Source organism: Coccinella septempunctata, chromosome 4, assembly GCF_907165205.1.
Source record: "Coccinella septempunctata chromosome 4, icCocSept1.1, whole genome shotgun sequence".
Classification (NCBI taxonomy): domain Eukaryota; kingdom Metazoa; phylum Arthropoda; class Insecta; order Coleoptera; family Coccinellidae; genus Coccinella; species Coccinella septempunctata.
Genome location: NC_058192.1, coordinates 32055875 through 32072245, shown reverse-complemented (window position 1 = coordinate 32072245; position 16371 = coordinate 32055875). Strand labels below are relative to the sequence as shown.

The 16371-nt window shown below is 36.6% G+C and overlaps 1 protein-coding gene across 1 annotated transcript in view; it reads right to left on the bottom strand.

Moving 5' to 3' along the window:
* The window catches only part of LOC123311362, a 1278848-nt gene that overhangs the window by 277556 nt on the left and 984921 nt on the right, over positions 1 to 16371 (bottom strand). Inside the window, exon 27 of the mRNA XM_044895271.1 lies at positions 3022 to 3198. Coding sequence (XP_044751206.1) covers positions 3022 to 3198 — 177 coding nt within the window. The remainder of the gene's footprint in view (positions 1 to 3021; positions 3199 to 16371) is intronic.

The window sequence follows — 16371 nt, the reverse complement described above, 5'->3', positions numbered from 1 at the left end:
TATAAATTCGTTTTCACCGTACAAAGGTACACTTTGTTAAGGAATACTTATCTAGGGAATGGAAAGGAGCTCGTAGCTACGAAATTTGGCTACGAGGGTATAGATGTAATGGTTCACCGAATCGCACAATTTTTTATGTCTTGCAAACAGATTTCCGTTTATATTCGCCTGAAATATTTCAATGTCCTGTGCCCTATATTCATTGTTTCCCCGTAATAAATTAAAAAGAAATGTATTTCGTATCAGATTTCAAAAATATAAGGATCTGTGCTCGTGACATTGACCTGTTGTGGTAGTTTGACGTTAAAAATATTTTTTTTTAAAGAAATTACGCAAGTATCTAGCTTTTAGATCCGAGTTATCATGAAGAGAGAAAATACAAGTGAGCTTTTATAGAATACATAGTACTCCGCTCTACACATACACTCCTACATAAGACTGGATTATTTGATCTATCTAAAAACAGAAAGTGGAAGTGGATATCTTCGAAAAATGTTTCAAATCCATTTCATAATAAAGTTCAGTACACACCAAATTCTTGGCAGAATCTTGACAATAAAGATAGATCAAAAAGGGGTTACCTCGGGAGTTACCTATATGAAATATTCCAAATGGAAAGATTCATGAGAAGAAGAGTGTATTCCAAAATGTGCTAATGTTTTTAAATAATGTATAGATTGAAAGATGAGAATAGAACAGAGTGGTATATTTTTTTTTGGATTGAATGCTATATTGAGAAACACTCTTGAAGCATATTTCAATAACAGTTTAAGTGTTTTTATGTGAAGTGTTAATGTCGATTACCCAACTTTCAGTACTCTTTTCATGCAAATCAATAAAAAATTCTGATTTCTATAAATTGTTCAATATTTTTTCCCAAATATTCAATTTCCTTTCCTTTTGATAATAATTCACTCAACTCACTTTCTATAGGAAGAAATATTCATCTAAATAAAATAGTTCCGTACTAGTTTTTTTTTATTAATACTCATGAAGCCAGAAACATAAATCCAATATTCCCTTTTCGTTGATAGTCATACAAATCATTCTATATGGTGTCACCGAACATCCCCCTCGAGATAGAAAGAATCGCCAAACTCCAACATGACTGCATTTTTTCATAAACTTCCATTGTATATGTTCAAAATTGTTCACACAATTTCAACACAACTGCTTCTATTCATTCCTAAGAACAAGCTCTGCTTTATTGGTATTCGAGCGATTTCTACTCTTGAAAGCTCTCAAATATTATTGTTCATTTGCTAGAAATTGGTGATTAGAAGTAATCATTGTGAAGGGGTTTTCAGTTCAATCACTTCCCAAATAACCGTGTCTCCAAATAAATACACAAATCTCAAACCAGCCCCTCAAAATTTGATGTTTGGGATTTCGAAGACCGATCATTTCCACAAATTCACGACTTACATTTATCCCTTTCTCAAAAAAATTCTTTTTGCGTATCGTAGACATGTCAAAATCCCCTGTCACTTTACTAGGGATTCGATAGGGAATCGACTTTCGGGCATTTATAATTTTGGGTGTCCCCTAGTACTTAAGAGTTCCCTAAACGTTGGTGAAAACGAAATTGAAGCTAAGAGTCACATAAATGGGCTTAGGTATTCCTTAAAATTTAGGGATCGTTGGTGAAAACGGGCATAAGTATTATTTTCGTTTTCATTCAGAAAAATGAGATGGAATTTAATGGTGGAATAAAATATGAACTGTCCCCTTAAAAAAATCATAAGTTAGAGTTATAACTCGAAAATGGTATCTTACAAAAATTTTGAGTTGACGCCAATAAATTTTACGTAAAAATGTCTATCGAAGATATTTTTCATCTTGAAAATATCCTAAAATGTTCTCGAGATTCACAGTTTTCCCGAAAAGGCAATAATTCCAAAATGACCATGTAGCTGTCAAAGTTTTACATATATAAAAAATCTGAAAGAACCTTTGAAGTTTTCATGAACAAATTGCATATAAATTTCTCACTAAAAATTTTATATCTCCGACGGTTGCAAAAATACCCTTAGGGGACAGCGAATTTGGGATGCACTGTACACTACACTGTCAACGTCCGCCCACGTGGATGCCATCTACAAAGAACAATGGATTGGTCATTGTGGCCCCATTTTGTGGCCTTCACTTTCCCCGAATTTGAACAGTTGAATTCATCTACTGGGGTGGCCTAAACGACGTATAATCCTTGTTGCTCAGAAAGCTTGCGCAGCTTTGTAGAGCAGGCATCTTCAAAGATTTCAGATGATCGTCATTCGGAGGAAACGAAGGGGGCAGACAATTTGAGCATTTATTTTAATCCTGAAGATATTCTTTAAATATTTACGCGAAACATTTTCAAAGTAAGAAGAATGAATGATTATAAATCTGATTAATTTCCAATTCGATTCGCTGAGTGAAAGCAATTTCTGAAGTTTCATTATTGTATTACTATGCTGATTCTTTGCGTTCTCAAGAAAAGCAAGTATTGAATATTTATTCTTCATTCGGTCAAATATAATTTTCTTCGACTCTGAAAGCTTCAACACTGAAAACTTCGTATGGACACAAGTTATGAAGATGCGTGATACAATTTTGAAATCTGTATAGAAGGAGCCTATTTTTTGAGTAGTTGCTAATTAGGCAGCCATACATATTTTTTTCACCACGAGAGTTGAAACTTTCACGAAATTTATCATATTTTATCAAGAAATTTCTAGTTGCGAATTTTTTCCTGACACGAGCGATTAATTCGGATATCTATGTTATCTACGTACAAGAAAGAATATTTGACTGGGAAAGAACTGATGAATTTGATTTATTTAGATACAACAATCGTGCAGAAAAGACTAACAAGGTATATAAAAATCATTAATTTCCACAATTTTTTTTGCTCTCATTCATCATATGCCATGTGTTAAAGGATTATGCATGCATTCTGGTACATTCTGTATATTCTTGATTTTCCAGAGCGTGAAAACTTAATGATAATTAATAGTCAATACTTCCAATAATGGAACTTACCATTAGTTTCTTTTTTTGACGCAATCTCTCTTTACATAAAAATACAACGGCGGTCTTGAACACAAAGCACATTGCGTGAAGTTCTAATCCTTTCTTTATTTTTCCTAAGAAGTCTGAAATATTAAGCCATTCAACACCTCCGTAATAAAGAAGATCTCCAGGGCTCAAATCGATCGGCTGCAATGAAAATAATTGAATCATTTCGAGGGTACCTACGTACCTAATTATTAGTTCCATTTTATTGCATGCGGCTATCGAGTATAAATCTATTCATATATGAATAAAATATATTCTTTGATAAATTCAAGTCGCACCATTATCTAATAATGTTGCAACTTGCATTAATTAAATAGAAACATACTTCTGAATAAATCATTGACACAAATATCAGATTTTATTTAAATTATATTCGAAGAATTAATGGTCCTAGGAAATCAACATAAAGTCTATTTTGAATTTTTTAAGACTCAATTGTATCTCATAGTTATATGGGAAATACAGGGTGGGCTTTTTGAAACGAAACAGACGAGATAACGGGCGGAATAAATTTATTTCGAAAAATGATCGGACACGTGGATTTCTGTTTCGAGGGGGACAACTTTTAAAGTCAAATTCACAACTATATCGCTTCAACCCTTAGTGTTAGAACATCAACCCCTAAATTTTGAATAGGAAAGATAGGGTGAGTGATACCTCATTTGAAATGCCTTTTTATACTGAATTCAGCGTATTAATTCTTTTTTCATTTGTTGCATTCGTTTTCGAAATATTTAATTTTGAATTTCGTACAGTACCAGTCATTCCGCTAACAATGCTATGTGAAATCATCAATTATTTGACTAATTCATTCTGTGGTTACGATGGTAACCGTAACCGTTAATTGTCAACATTAGACAACGAAATAGTATAAGAAATCGAATACACGAATATGGTGAGCCGCTGCTGGTCAAAGGCACTGAACTATAATCAAAATGGAAAGCGCCCAGTAATAAATACATGCAAGCCGAGAGAGATGGGTTTCTTAGGAGGATCATCTATCCTCGCAAATGAATTTTAGCCAATCATTTCCTCTCCTCCAATACCTGATTTCATTACTATGGAAACGGCTTGGACAGTATCGTACTACTGTCACGAATAAAATAATTATCATTATGTTCATAAAAATGGTGAAAACGTGCTGTATTGAATCATGCAAGTGTAAATCGAGTCCTGAAGGGAGTGTTACTTTCCGTAGGTGATAAGGCTAGGTTAATATTTATAAAATATAAGAGTTACTTCTTGTAAATTTCAGTTTCCCATTGAAAAAAATCAGAGAGGATAAGTGGATGATGGCAATTCCTGAGGATCATAAAGCGCCAACAAAATACCATTATATGTATTCGTGCCAACAGGGAATCATTCAACAATTTATCATAGGAACGAAGACCACGGTGCTGTACCAAACATTTTTTATTGATGTTGTTGAGACAAATACCTGAGTTCTTATTGGTTCCATAAGTCATTTACTTGATCTTTCTTGATGCTTTTATCCTATATAAGAATGGCGATGTACATACAATCTGATGGGAATATGGAAATGAACATTCCCACTATCTTTTAAACAAGAAAATCAAAATCATTTTTTTTTTCTCAGAATTGAAAATTAGTGGAATGAAAGCCATCACAAGGTAATTTCTATGCTAAGTTTGAGAAAAAACAAAAATAAATTATTTTAGGAACATTCAAATCAGTGATTTCTGCCCAGATTTTCACCTAAATAGTTTTCATTTCATTGTTAGGACTTTGATAAGCTTAAATAAAAAAATAATATACATCGAATTTTCCGTTACCTATAATTGTCGATTTCCATTTTCGGGTTACAATTCCCTCAATCGATGAGAAAAGGGTCCAGATTTGTGATTCCCTCCACAGCACTCAAAACCGTCTAACAGAGAAAAGGAACTAATACCGTTTTCCTTGTTTTTTTGTTCGTAAAATATAATATTTTATTAAAATTCGAGGCACTATTTTCTATTCGTTATCTTATGTAATAAGTTGATATGCTGGTGTGCTGAGCTCTCGTAATTTTGGCATAATCTCTTGTTGATATGATGGAATTGCATGTCAATAATTGCGAGGCATAATAATTTTGATAGTCTGGTTCCTTCCATCCAGCCATGAAATTGCATTTTTTTTTATGTTTACGAGAAAAGAGCCTTGAATATATATATGCTCATGACCTTTGCTATTTATACCGATTTGATAGTGATAACCTAAAAGAGACGTGAAAAGGGGATGCAGATACGAAATAAAAAAAAGAGAATATTTGTGAAAGAAACAATGGTGTTATTGTGAAGAATAATAAAAAGTAATAAAGATTATTCTGGTACTCAATTTGGAGTTGATAACACAATAAAAAGGTCATAAAATCGTTATCATTGAAAAATATTCACTATATGGAAAAATCGGAATAAAAGTTCAGGGGCATGGCTCTCTTACTACGGCCCTGGCAGACAAAAAGGCCCGACACTCAATTGACTATCTCTCTCGGCTCGCTCGTATCTACTGCTGTGCGCTTTCCATTTTGAGTATAGTTCAGTGGTCAAAGGGTATAAGCGCTGAGTAAACATAAACGACAGCCGAGATTTCAAGCTGTGGTACTCAGGCAATTCGATTTGAAGATCTGTTCGTGCTCGGATGTACAAGCCGCTCGATATTTCTTGTGTTTACGAAAATAAATGATTAAGTTTGGAATTCTTGAGTTTCATTTCTAACAATAGTTATTATTGGTAATTACTTTCTTCAACTCAGCTTATTTCGTGAACAATTACAATCCACTACACTCACGGGGAGAAAGGTTTTTTTACTGAGGTTTTTCTCTAAGCTCTTTATCATACACCAATATGTATGGTACCCCGTTACGCTAACCTCTGCTAAAACTGTATTTCATACACATGCTATAATTATTGTTTGCTCTTAAAGATTGTAATGCTCTATATCGAAAGAATATATATTTACTTTCTTCAACAATTAAGGTGGTTGTCTCGTCTGTTTCGTTTTGAAAAGCCCAGCCTCTATATGGGTTCACAACGATCTCCGAACGTTCACAATTGATGGGGCCTTTTCAGAAGATCATTGTCCCACAAAGACAAATTTCCATCGAGTTTGTTTTGCATCCTACATCACACGTCGGAAAATAACAGCATATTGGACTCAGTATTAGTGTTCATTAATTTGTGGGGCTCCTTGTATTCGACTCGTGTGTCCTTTTAAAATATCGTTCATTTTCAGATTCGACTTATCAAGTAGGTACAACTCGAATGGTATACATAAATACACATAGATTCAAAAGTTTTGCATCACCTTAATTCCATACTAAATAATTTTTCAATATCAACAATTTTTTGTGACTTTGTTTATTAATGTTTATCTTTCCGAATCTATACTTCATTCACTTTTATTTTAGCAGTCGGTTGGCCATGGAAATTTGACACATTTCACTCTGTATAGTACGAAAATGTGGGGTTATGAAGCTTGTCAAAACATTTTTGGGTTTTAAATCAACGCTATGTTGCCCGTTCTACGTAAAAGTTTCTGTTATTACGTATTTTGGCACAATGTCGAATGTCTTCAGAAAATATGTGACGCACATAATTGAAGTTTATACAAACTGATTGAAGTCATACCAAATCCAGTTATTTGAATGGAAAATACAAGAGATCAGTATAATATCATAATATGCACCAGCTTGAGGAGAGTTAATGTTCGTTATCTTCTTTGGCTTACATCATGTGTAGATTTCAAAAATATTAACTCGAAGATGAAATGCATATGATGCAGTGGTTGGGAATGGGTATCTCTCGAAGGAATTAACAGATAAGTAATTACAAGAATGTTAAATTCTTCAACAAAAATCATCTTGCATCAATATAAGTAAGAGGAATCGAAGGAAGTTAAGATAAACCTCTCCTCTGAACAAAAATTTCACATGAATAAACAAGTAACAGGGCAACTTGCGCGTATTTGTGGCTATTCATCTTAATACATTGATGTAATAATAATAATTATAGGTATTTATTAGTACCTTAAGACATTTACATTGTATAGGACAAGTCAAATGAAAAATAGAAAAATCCATTGTAGGGAACTTATTCTCCGATGACATTTATCGAAAATTCTGTAGTAAACTTTCCGCATTAATTCACTCAAACATAAAATTCTCAAATGCCACCACTTTTTTGGGTCTCCCAATAGAAGGAAATTCTTTGTCATCCTCTTCATTCACAATCTTTCTGATTGTGGAAATATCCAGCTGAAATATACATATGTCGTTTAGATTCAGATGGAACATTATATAAATTCTCTTACATTGAATATGTTCGCTACCTTCTGACGTATTGTGGATTTTAGAATATCAGGGTATTTGAATGAGCGGACCTGAATTCCAAATAGCACTTCCTGAAACCCTGTGTCTTTTTTCAATCACTTTCGGCATTTTCGTAATAAAAATTGATATTAGTTGTGGCAACGGCGTTATGACATTAACGGTATTTCACGAGTGCCAACCTAACTTCGTTCTAGTTACAAAAACTTGAGAAAATTATTTCATGGCCAACCGACTGCTAAAATAAAGTATACATAGATACGAAGTCTCAACTCGTCCTATGAGATGGGTAAAGCAGTGGCTCACCAATTAATTTAGAAAATCACACCTCCTTTCGAATATATTTGGTCATTTATATTTCATTATCACCGTCTTGATTTCATATTTTTTCATAATTCGCATTCGAAACCATTCATAGCATAATTTCGCTATATTAATCTCAAAAGCGTTTCGTATTTGTATTTTGAGAAGTGTATGGTTGCGCTGATCCTTGTCTATACTCTTCATTTCATTAACTGAAATACCCGAATCGGGTAGTTCCGAACACCACTGCCAGTATTCCGAGAGGATGACTATTGGCCCGGTTCTATTGCGAAAGCCGCCACCGCGGCCAGTAATACCAGTTTCTGCCGAGGCGAGTCTGTTGTCAGTACAAAAAATTAATAAGAAACGAGGTGAATGGGGGTAAATGTAATCGTAGGGTAGGTATAAAGAGGATAATTCTCAAATTTGATTTTTGAATTTAGGAAAGACGGGGAATATTTTTGAGTAAATGAAGATGTCAATGACTTTGATGAATTGCTTTACACTATTAAAACAAACATAACTGAAACAAAATTGCTATGTGTGCATGCATTCTACAGAAGAAGAATTAGTTATGACTCTCAGGTAAGTAATTCCTGCTCTATATCTTTCTTTTCCAGATGATATTATGGAAAATCCAGATTCTACTCATGGCGTGAATTAATACTATGTTTAGAAAGGTAGAGCCATTAATTTCCATATCGATTTATAAATATTCATTTCAATTCGCAGATCAATACAAAGCTCTAAAAAGACATGTAAGCAATCTTTCAACGGAGTCAACAGACAACCGCACATTTGCGGTTTCGGCTTACAGAACCTGCATCCCAGTTGAACAGCAAACGTCACCACGGAGGCGGCTATAGCTAGCTGCGTGACATCCAAGTCCGGAATTATAAACATAAAACGTAGGATTACTGATTACGGATTGCTGGGTGTGTTGGTTGGACCAATCGAACCTGCCACTGCGACCAAAGCGGTCTATTGTAGCACACAAGGAAGCCCATAGACGTAGACCTCTCCCTCTAGTCCCATCATACTCAAAAAGGAGATGATGTCGGAGGGGGAATATTTCTTGATTTCCTCTAGGTTCATCCCGGGAGAACCAAAGACTCCAAGAGTGACCCTATCTGCCGCCGGGTTGTCACAGAGTATGTGCTCAATCGTTTCGTCCTCCTCTAAGCAGAGTCTGCAGAGTGAGTCATCGACGATGCTGAGTTTGTTTAGGTGGGCTCTGAGTCTACAATGTCCCGTGAAGACCGCCATTATAGATCTCAGATTAGTTCTAGAAAATCCTAGCAAACGACTGATGTATGGGTTGAGAGGTTCTGAAATGGCCCTGTGCGAGTGACGCAGTCTACGACGGTTGTTCCTGTATTTCAGGAACCTCTGCTTTATCCAGCTAATGTTCCATTTACTGTTTAAGGAATTGGAAATTCGGAAAGTTGATTCCAGACCAATAAGTGCTGAGGTTGCACCTTATTTGGCCAGAGCATCCGATGATTGATTGCCTCGAAAGCCCAAGTGTCCAAGTACCCAAATCAGTTGCAGTCTGTTGAGACTTCCCAAATTGGAGAGTTGCATTCGAATACCTGTGCCGAATGGCATTTGTCAGCTGCAAGAGATTAAATGGCAACTTGACCATCGGTTAGGATCTTTATTGACCTACCGGTCCAATCCATGTCAAGCAAATGGTTGGCGCATAAGTCAATGGTTAAGATTTCCGCCTGAAATGCTGTCGACGCCTTGCCACTGAGTTCAGTCAGCGGTCTACGACTGTAGACTACGGCTCCAGAACTCTGTTTGGTTCTGGAGCCATCAGTAAACCCACAAGGTCCTTGTAGATATCATTCCTTGAAACAGAGCCATTCGTCTCTGCTTGGAATCAGAGAACTGAAGGTTTCGTCCGAGATGGTTCTTGTGATTATCTCATCAGTCTCGTCCGCCTCCAGTTGGGTACGAGCTGATTGGACACGAAAATGAGTTTGTCAGGCTTATTTACAGTAAGGAAAAAATGTAGGATAGTGGGGGAACAGTTTGAAATAGATAGAAGAAATTTAACGGACATAACCTTTTGAGGAATATTAACCGTAGACAAGTGTTTCGGGCCTTCACCCCCATCAATACGGCGAAAAAGTGCACGGATTCAGTAGTAAGCCGAAACCGCAAATGGGGTTGGCGTCTGTTTGTTGACTCCGTTGGTTCTTATATGATGTGCCACAAAGTATTGTTAATCTGTGCACTTTTTCACCGTACTGATACGCTATGTCAAACCATAATTGTGAAATGCATACCATAGAAAGATAACTACAAGGATAGATAGGCAGACACACTGGAGATAGCGATCTATCCGTTATCTTCGGTAGGTTATTGAAAACGGCCGTAAGATTAAGCGAATATTCCTCATGTTCATAATGGCCGGCCAAGAAAATTGTTGGATATAGGAATGTATCAAAATTTATTCAAAAAAACCACGATGAAAATGAACCGATGTTTTTTTTACGATACAGCACATGTTCCCGTTTTTGTTCCATAATTTAAAATGGCCATCCAAGAAAATTTATAGAATGGGCGCATGAGGAAATAAATTTCCTCGACCATTTGAAATTTTCAAAACAAAAAAGAGGAACATACTGTCTATCGTAGAATGATTGAATGAGTTAGAGCTCTAAAGGGCTGTCAGAAAGAGAAAGAAATTTTTTTGAATAAGTCTGATACATTTCTTTATCAGCCGTTTTATACATTCGAAAAAAATGAGAAACATGCTCTCCATCGTCTACAGAATAGTGGTGGTTCATTCTAATCGTTGGAACTGGGGCTCTAGGGCTTTCCGTATGAAATTATATTTGGATATTTATTCATTCCTCTATTTACTCTATCCATCAATTTTTCTGACCACCTATTTTGAACGATATTTCTCCTGGAGTAGAAATCCGATGAAATTGTAGATTATAAACCCTAATTTATAATCCTTGGTAAGAAGTCACTCCATCCCTCCTTGCATATAGTTTATTATTCGCTTCGGCATTATATTCTAAATAAGGAAAAAAATTAACAGACTGCATCAATGATATCAGACATGCGGTATTGACCGTGGTGGAATAGTCGTTTATAAAACTGTACGGCCGGGGGTAAACAACAATACAGTGTATAAATCTGGTTGATTTGATCGATTGATTTTATTTTCGCTCATGATCTTTTTTATTCATTCGGTGATAAAAGATGGATCCACCGAAAAAAAGATGGCTGGGCTAACTAGTATTAGGATCTATTTTATTAAACATTTTCAATTTTTTTTTCAACCTTATCATTTTGAAAGTTTTGTATAGGTGACAGCGGCGTAGTAATAGCACCACGGGCCTGTGTTCAAGATATTTTCCGGGCCTCCACCCTTTAGCAGCGCTGCCTGTGGAATACATACCTAATTTAAAAAATCCTACCTACTTAACCATAATCGAAAGGCGAACAAGAAACATTAAGGTCCTGAAGGAAATGAACTCATACAACTTGATTTGAATAATATTATAATATGTGTATATGTATGTGGATAAGTGTGTGGAATGTGCTATTATTGAAATGGCGACATGCCCATCGAATAATTGTTGTATTTTATATATTACATATATTTATTATTTAATTATTTATTCATTTTATGATTTATTTAATTTATTATTATTAACGTTTGATTTTCAATAGTCTCTGATTTAAATGAGTTCAATGTATAAGGGTTCAACGACTAATTTTGATAAGGAGAATTCAAGTGAGAAAATAACATTTTCATGTTGAAATATATTTGTTAACTTTGGTGTTAGTCCGTTTATGTTTGGATAGGAAGCATAGCGGGTTTCCTCCGTTTTGTTTCATTCCTTTGTTGTGGGATGCTTGTTGTGTGGGTAGAGAACAGTAATTTATTCAGTATTTCTTTGGGATATCCATTCTGTCTGAACACTTCAAACAATCTGCTTATTCCTCCTTTTTCATATGTTTCGTGACAAATTTTGTTTATTCTCTGCTTCATTTGTTTTATAACATTAATTTCCATATTAATGCTATGGTTGGAATAGTAATGTATCCTCTTGTCGGAATTTGTTTTTTTTTTCTGTACCATATTAACTTTATTACATCTTCATGTCTTTGTGCCTTTGTGTCTAAGAATGGAACACTATGTTCGGAATCCTATAATTCTGATTCTGAGTTAAATTGTAAACTATTGGAGTAAGAGTTGAAGCAGTTAAATATTGTTTGGGTTTCTCCTTTCGGTACAGACGTTACGATGTCATCTACAAATTTTTTGAGAAATGGTATTTTGAATGGAAATTTTTTAACACACAACTTCACATTCAGTGAGTAAACAAAATAACAAAAAAACTTATGTGATATTTGAATTTATACATATTTGTTGTTTCAGAAGCCCTGAAGAAGAATTAAATATAAATTCGAAAGCTTGGCAAAGAATTAATTGTTTTCTAACTTGAATTCTCCTTATCAAAATTAGTCGTTGAACCCTTATACATTGAACTTGAATTTACAGGGTGGACTTTTTAAAACGAAACAGACGAGATAACAGGCGGAATGAATTTATTTCGAAAAAATGCTCGGACACGTCGATTTTTGTTTCGAGGGGGACAACTTTTTTGCTTGAAAAACTCAACTGTGAAACACGTAAACTGAGAGCTCTGTTGTTAACTACAAAATTCCTGGTTTAGGCGGATCGGCCACCGAATGCGAAGTTGCGCGAAGCTGAGCATTTTCAGTACTAATATAATCGACAAGCTACGAATCGAGTGACGTAACTCATCATTTAGCATTGAAAACGCTGAGCTTCGTTCAACTTCGGATTCGGTGGCCGATCTCCCTTACAGTGAATATTCTCTGGTGAAATTTGTGCAGGTATTTACACAAGGTATTTACATTTTATCGAGCTATTTTCGTCGACATTTGGTCACTGGGAAAGTCACTAACAATTCACTACAATTCCCAATTTTTGAATCAAAATAAAAAGAATCGATATCTCATTGTCAACATCTGTACCGGTGTCACAAAACAATCGAAAGCCGATTATCTGCAGATAGAGCGAACTAAAGGCTACACTTTCGGATTTCTGAGTTGAAACTTATTGAATTCTAAGAATGCCCATTTGCACTACGTGCTCGAAGAATATATCCTCTAAGGATAAGGTCATCTGTGCCAACTGCTCTAGTTCTTTCCATGGGTCATGTGTTAATCTCACCCCTCAAGACATCAAATTCTTCGGAGATTCCAGTGGAAAGTTCACCTGCCAAACCTGCATAAACAATGTGAGGCTTTTAAGGAGTAACTCTGGTGGCAACACTCCAGTAGCTTTGTCGAAGTCTACAGGCTCCTCATCTGGCAGTTCATCACAGCTCGACCAAATTCTAGCCAAACTGAGTATTCTCGATAGTATTGCTAATGATGTAGCTGCTATTAAGTCAAACCAGGCAATGCTTTCTGGGCGACTGGCGGCATGTGTGGAAACATTGAAGGTACAGGGCGACGTATTAAGTGAGCATACTAGCACAATCCAAATCTGTCAAGCTGATATTTCAACCCTGCAGGAGGCATATAATAATATCAATGGGGATTTATCTAAGGTAAAGTCTAGGGTATCGCAACTGGATGAAGTATCTAAGACACTTAAGCAAGCATGTCAGTTGGCGCCATCGAATCCTACTGTCTGTCCGGAAGAAGTGGTTTTGCGTGTCAAAAGATCATACAACCTCCTTATTCGCCATGTTCCCGAAGATGGCGATTCCGGTCTCGATGTTTCACTGGCGCAGGAGATTGTGAAGAGGGTTGATGCTAGAAGTGCTGCCGATATAAGTGCTGTTTACCGTGTGGGGTCATCCAAACCCGAACAACCAAGACCAATAAAAATTGAGTTCAGCAACCCAAATTCGGTGACTCGTATTCTTCGCAATAAGAAGATCCTAGATACAAGAAATACACACTTTCAGATGATAAAACCCCTGTACAGACGAAACAACTTCAAGACCTTCGCGCAGAGCTTGAAAGAAGACGCCGAGCTGGGGAAGCCAATATCACCATAAAATACATCATAGGTGTTCCCACCATAACACCCGATAATTCGGCCTCAAAAAACTAGCATCACCTTTGAATGTATGGCCAGTATTATATACCAACACAGCCTCTCTAACTGCGAAGTTCAATGAGCTCCTTCTTCTTGTCAAATATCATAAGCCCTCTTTTATACTGATTACGGAAACATGGCTACATCCAGAAAAGTCTGATATTATTGCCCATATACCTGATTACACCTTAAACCGTTGCGACAGTCTAACTACTCCGGGATATGCAGGAGTATGTATATATGTCCACAACTTTATTGTAAATTCCTTTAAAATCTCAAAACATTCACTGAAAACCCCTGGCATAGATAATATCTTTCTGAAAATAGAATCACCTGGCTTCACCTTATGTGTCGGCTGTATATATCGTCCACGACCATCCATATATGACAAAGACCTATGTGAACATCTAATCAACTTGCCTAATCTGCATGAGCATGTTTTGTTCGCTGGAGACTTCAATCTCGGCGATATAAGAACTTGGCCAATATCTCGTTCACCCTCAGCAAATTCTCCTTCAGTTCCATTCATCGATATGTTGAACAACTCCAATTTACACCAGCTAGTTGATCAACCCACTCGTTACCGATCAAATCAAGAGCCAACAATCCCAGATCTGATCCTGACAAATGATGTTAATTTAGTTTCCAAATTAGAATACCTACCACCACTAGGCAGATCAGATCATTTGGTTTTGTCAACAAAAATACAATTCTTCCTTCCAACTAAATTGCCATCTGAAACAAAAACTTACGAAATTGTACAATATGAATGTATCAACGAAATATTCTCCAAAACAGACTGGGATACTGTAATTGGTACTGGAGACGTTGAGTCGAGATGAAATAAATTTCACGCGTATGTTACCAAAACTGTTGAAGATCACACTTCCATACGAACCACAAGGATTAATAGTAGTAAACCTTGGATTGACAACCACTTTTTCGGAATGATTAAGTTCAAGAAATCATTATGGCAGAGATATGTTCGCAGCAGGCAGACTTGTGACTTTCAGAGGCATAGAGTGTTCTCCAATAATCTTTCTAACAGATTACGTGAAGCCAAGTCCAAATTTGAGAATGATCTAGCTACCTCGAAGGACAAAAAGAAGTTGTTCAAATACACACGCCGAATTTTCAATACCTTACCTTCTCTGCCTCTTGTCAAAAACACTGATGGTGTGGTTGCAGATGACCACAAATCTTCAGCTGAAATTTTGGCCAACACCTTCGCAATGGCATTCACGTCTGAACCAGACACACCACTACCTTCTACGACTTCTCCTCGCAACGACTCTTCTCTTACTAGTTTTGACATTGATCCCTTGACTGTTGAAGGGAAATTACAATCACTGAATGTCTCATCGTCTCCTGGTCCAGACGGTTTTTCTGCTAGGTTGCTCAAAGAATGTTCTCACACTCTTAGTCTACCCATATCCAACATTTTTTCTATATCGTTGAAGTCTGGTATGCTGCCACTATCATGGAAGAGTGCACTGGTAACACCCATTCATAAAAAAGGCGATAAACAAAATCCGAACAACTTTAGACCTATAAGCCTCACTTCTATTCTGTGTAAAATACTGGAAAGGTTGATATACGACAAAATGCTAACTTTTTTTCTGGATCATAACATCATACCTGACACCCAGCATGGTTTCATCAAAGGAAGATCTATTGTCACATGCCTTCTCAGCTGCCTCAACAAATGGACCCTTTCCTTGGATAAAAAACTTCCTGTAGATGTGGTCTATCTAGATTTTTCGAAGGCCTTCGACAGAGTTCCTATAAATAGGCTTGTATACAAGCTGGACAACTTCAGAATTCGAGGATTGCTCTTGAAATGGATTCAGAACTTTCTGACTGACAGGTCGTTTGAGGTCAGGGTTGGTGCTGCTAGATCGGAACCCCGATGCGTGCTCAGTGGCGTTCCTCAGGGCTCGGCTCTGGGGCCCTTGCTCTTTTTAGTGTATGTGAGTGATTTGGCTGATGAATTCAAGTCGGAAAGTGCTTCATTTGCAGATGATATTAAGTTTTTCAATTGCCCCCTTAACAACTATGAAACCTTGCAGGAGGACTTGGACAAGGTCGTTTGTTGGTGCGCCAAATGGTTGATTCCACTGAACCCTTCGAAATGTCGAATTCTACATTTAGGTAATAAAAATCCAAAACTGAAGTATTACGTTGATGGTGTTGAAATCCTCGGATGTTCATCTCACGTGGATCTGGGTGTGGTGATATCTAGTGATCTATCGTGGACTGAACATGTATTACACATAACTAATAAGGCAAAGCGTCTTATACATATCGTCCAGAACGCTTTTCGTGGTAATGGTGTGGCGCATATCTCCAAATTATACAAAACGTATATTCGACCAATACTTGAGTTTGCCGGTCCGGTTTGGCATCCGTGGTTGGTGGGGGACGCTACAGTATTGGAGAATCTGCAGCGTCGTGTCACACGTATTCCCTTTGGAGTGAATCGTCCTAGTTATCAGGAACGGCTACAGATGATGGGTCTTCCTACTTTCGCCGATCGTCGTTCAAGGGGAGACTTGATAGTTACATATCGAGCATT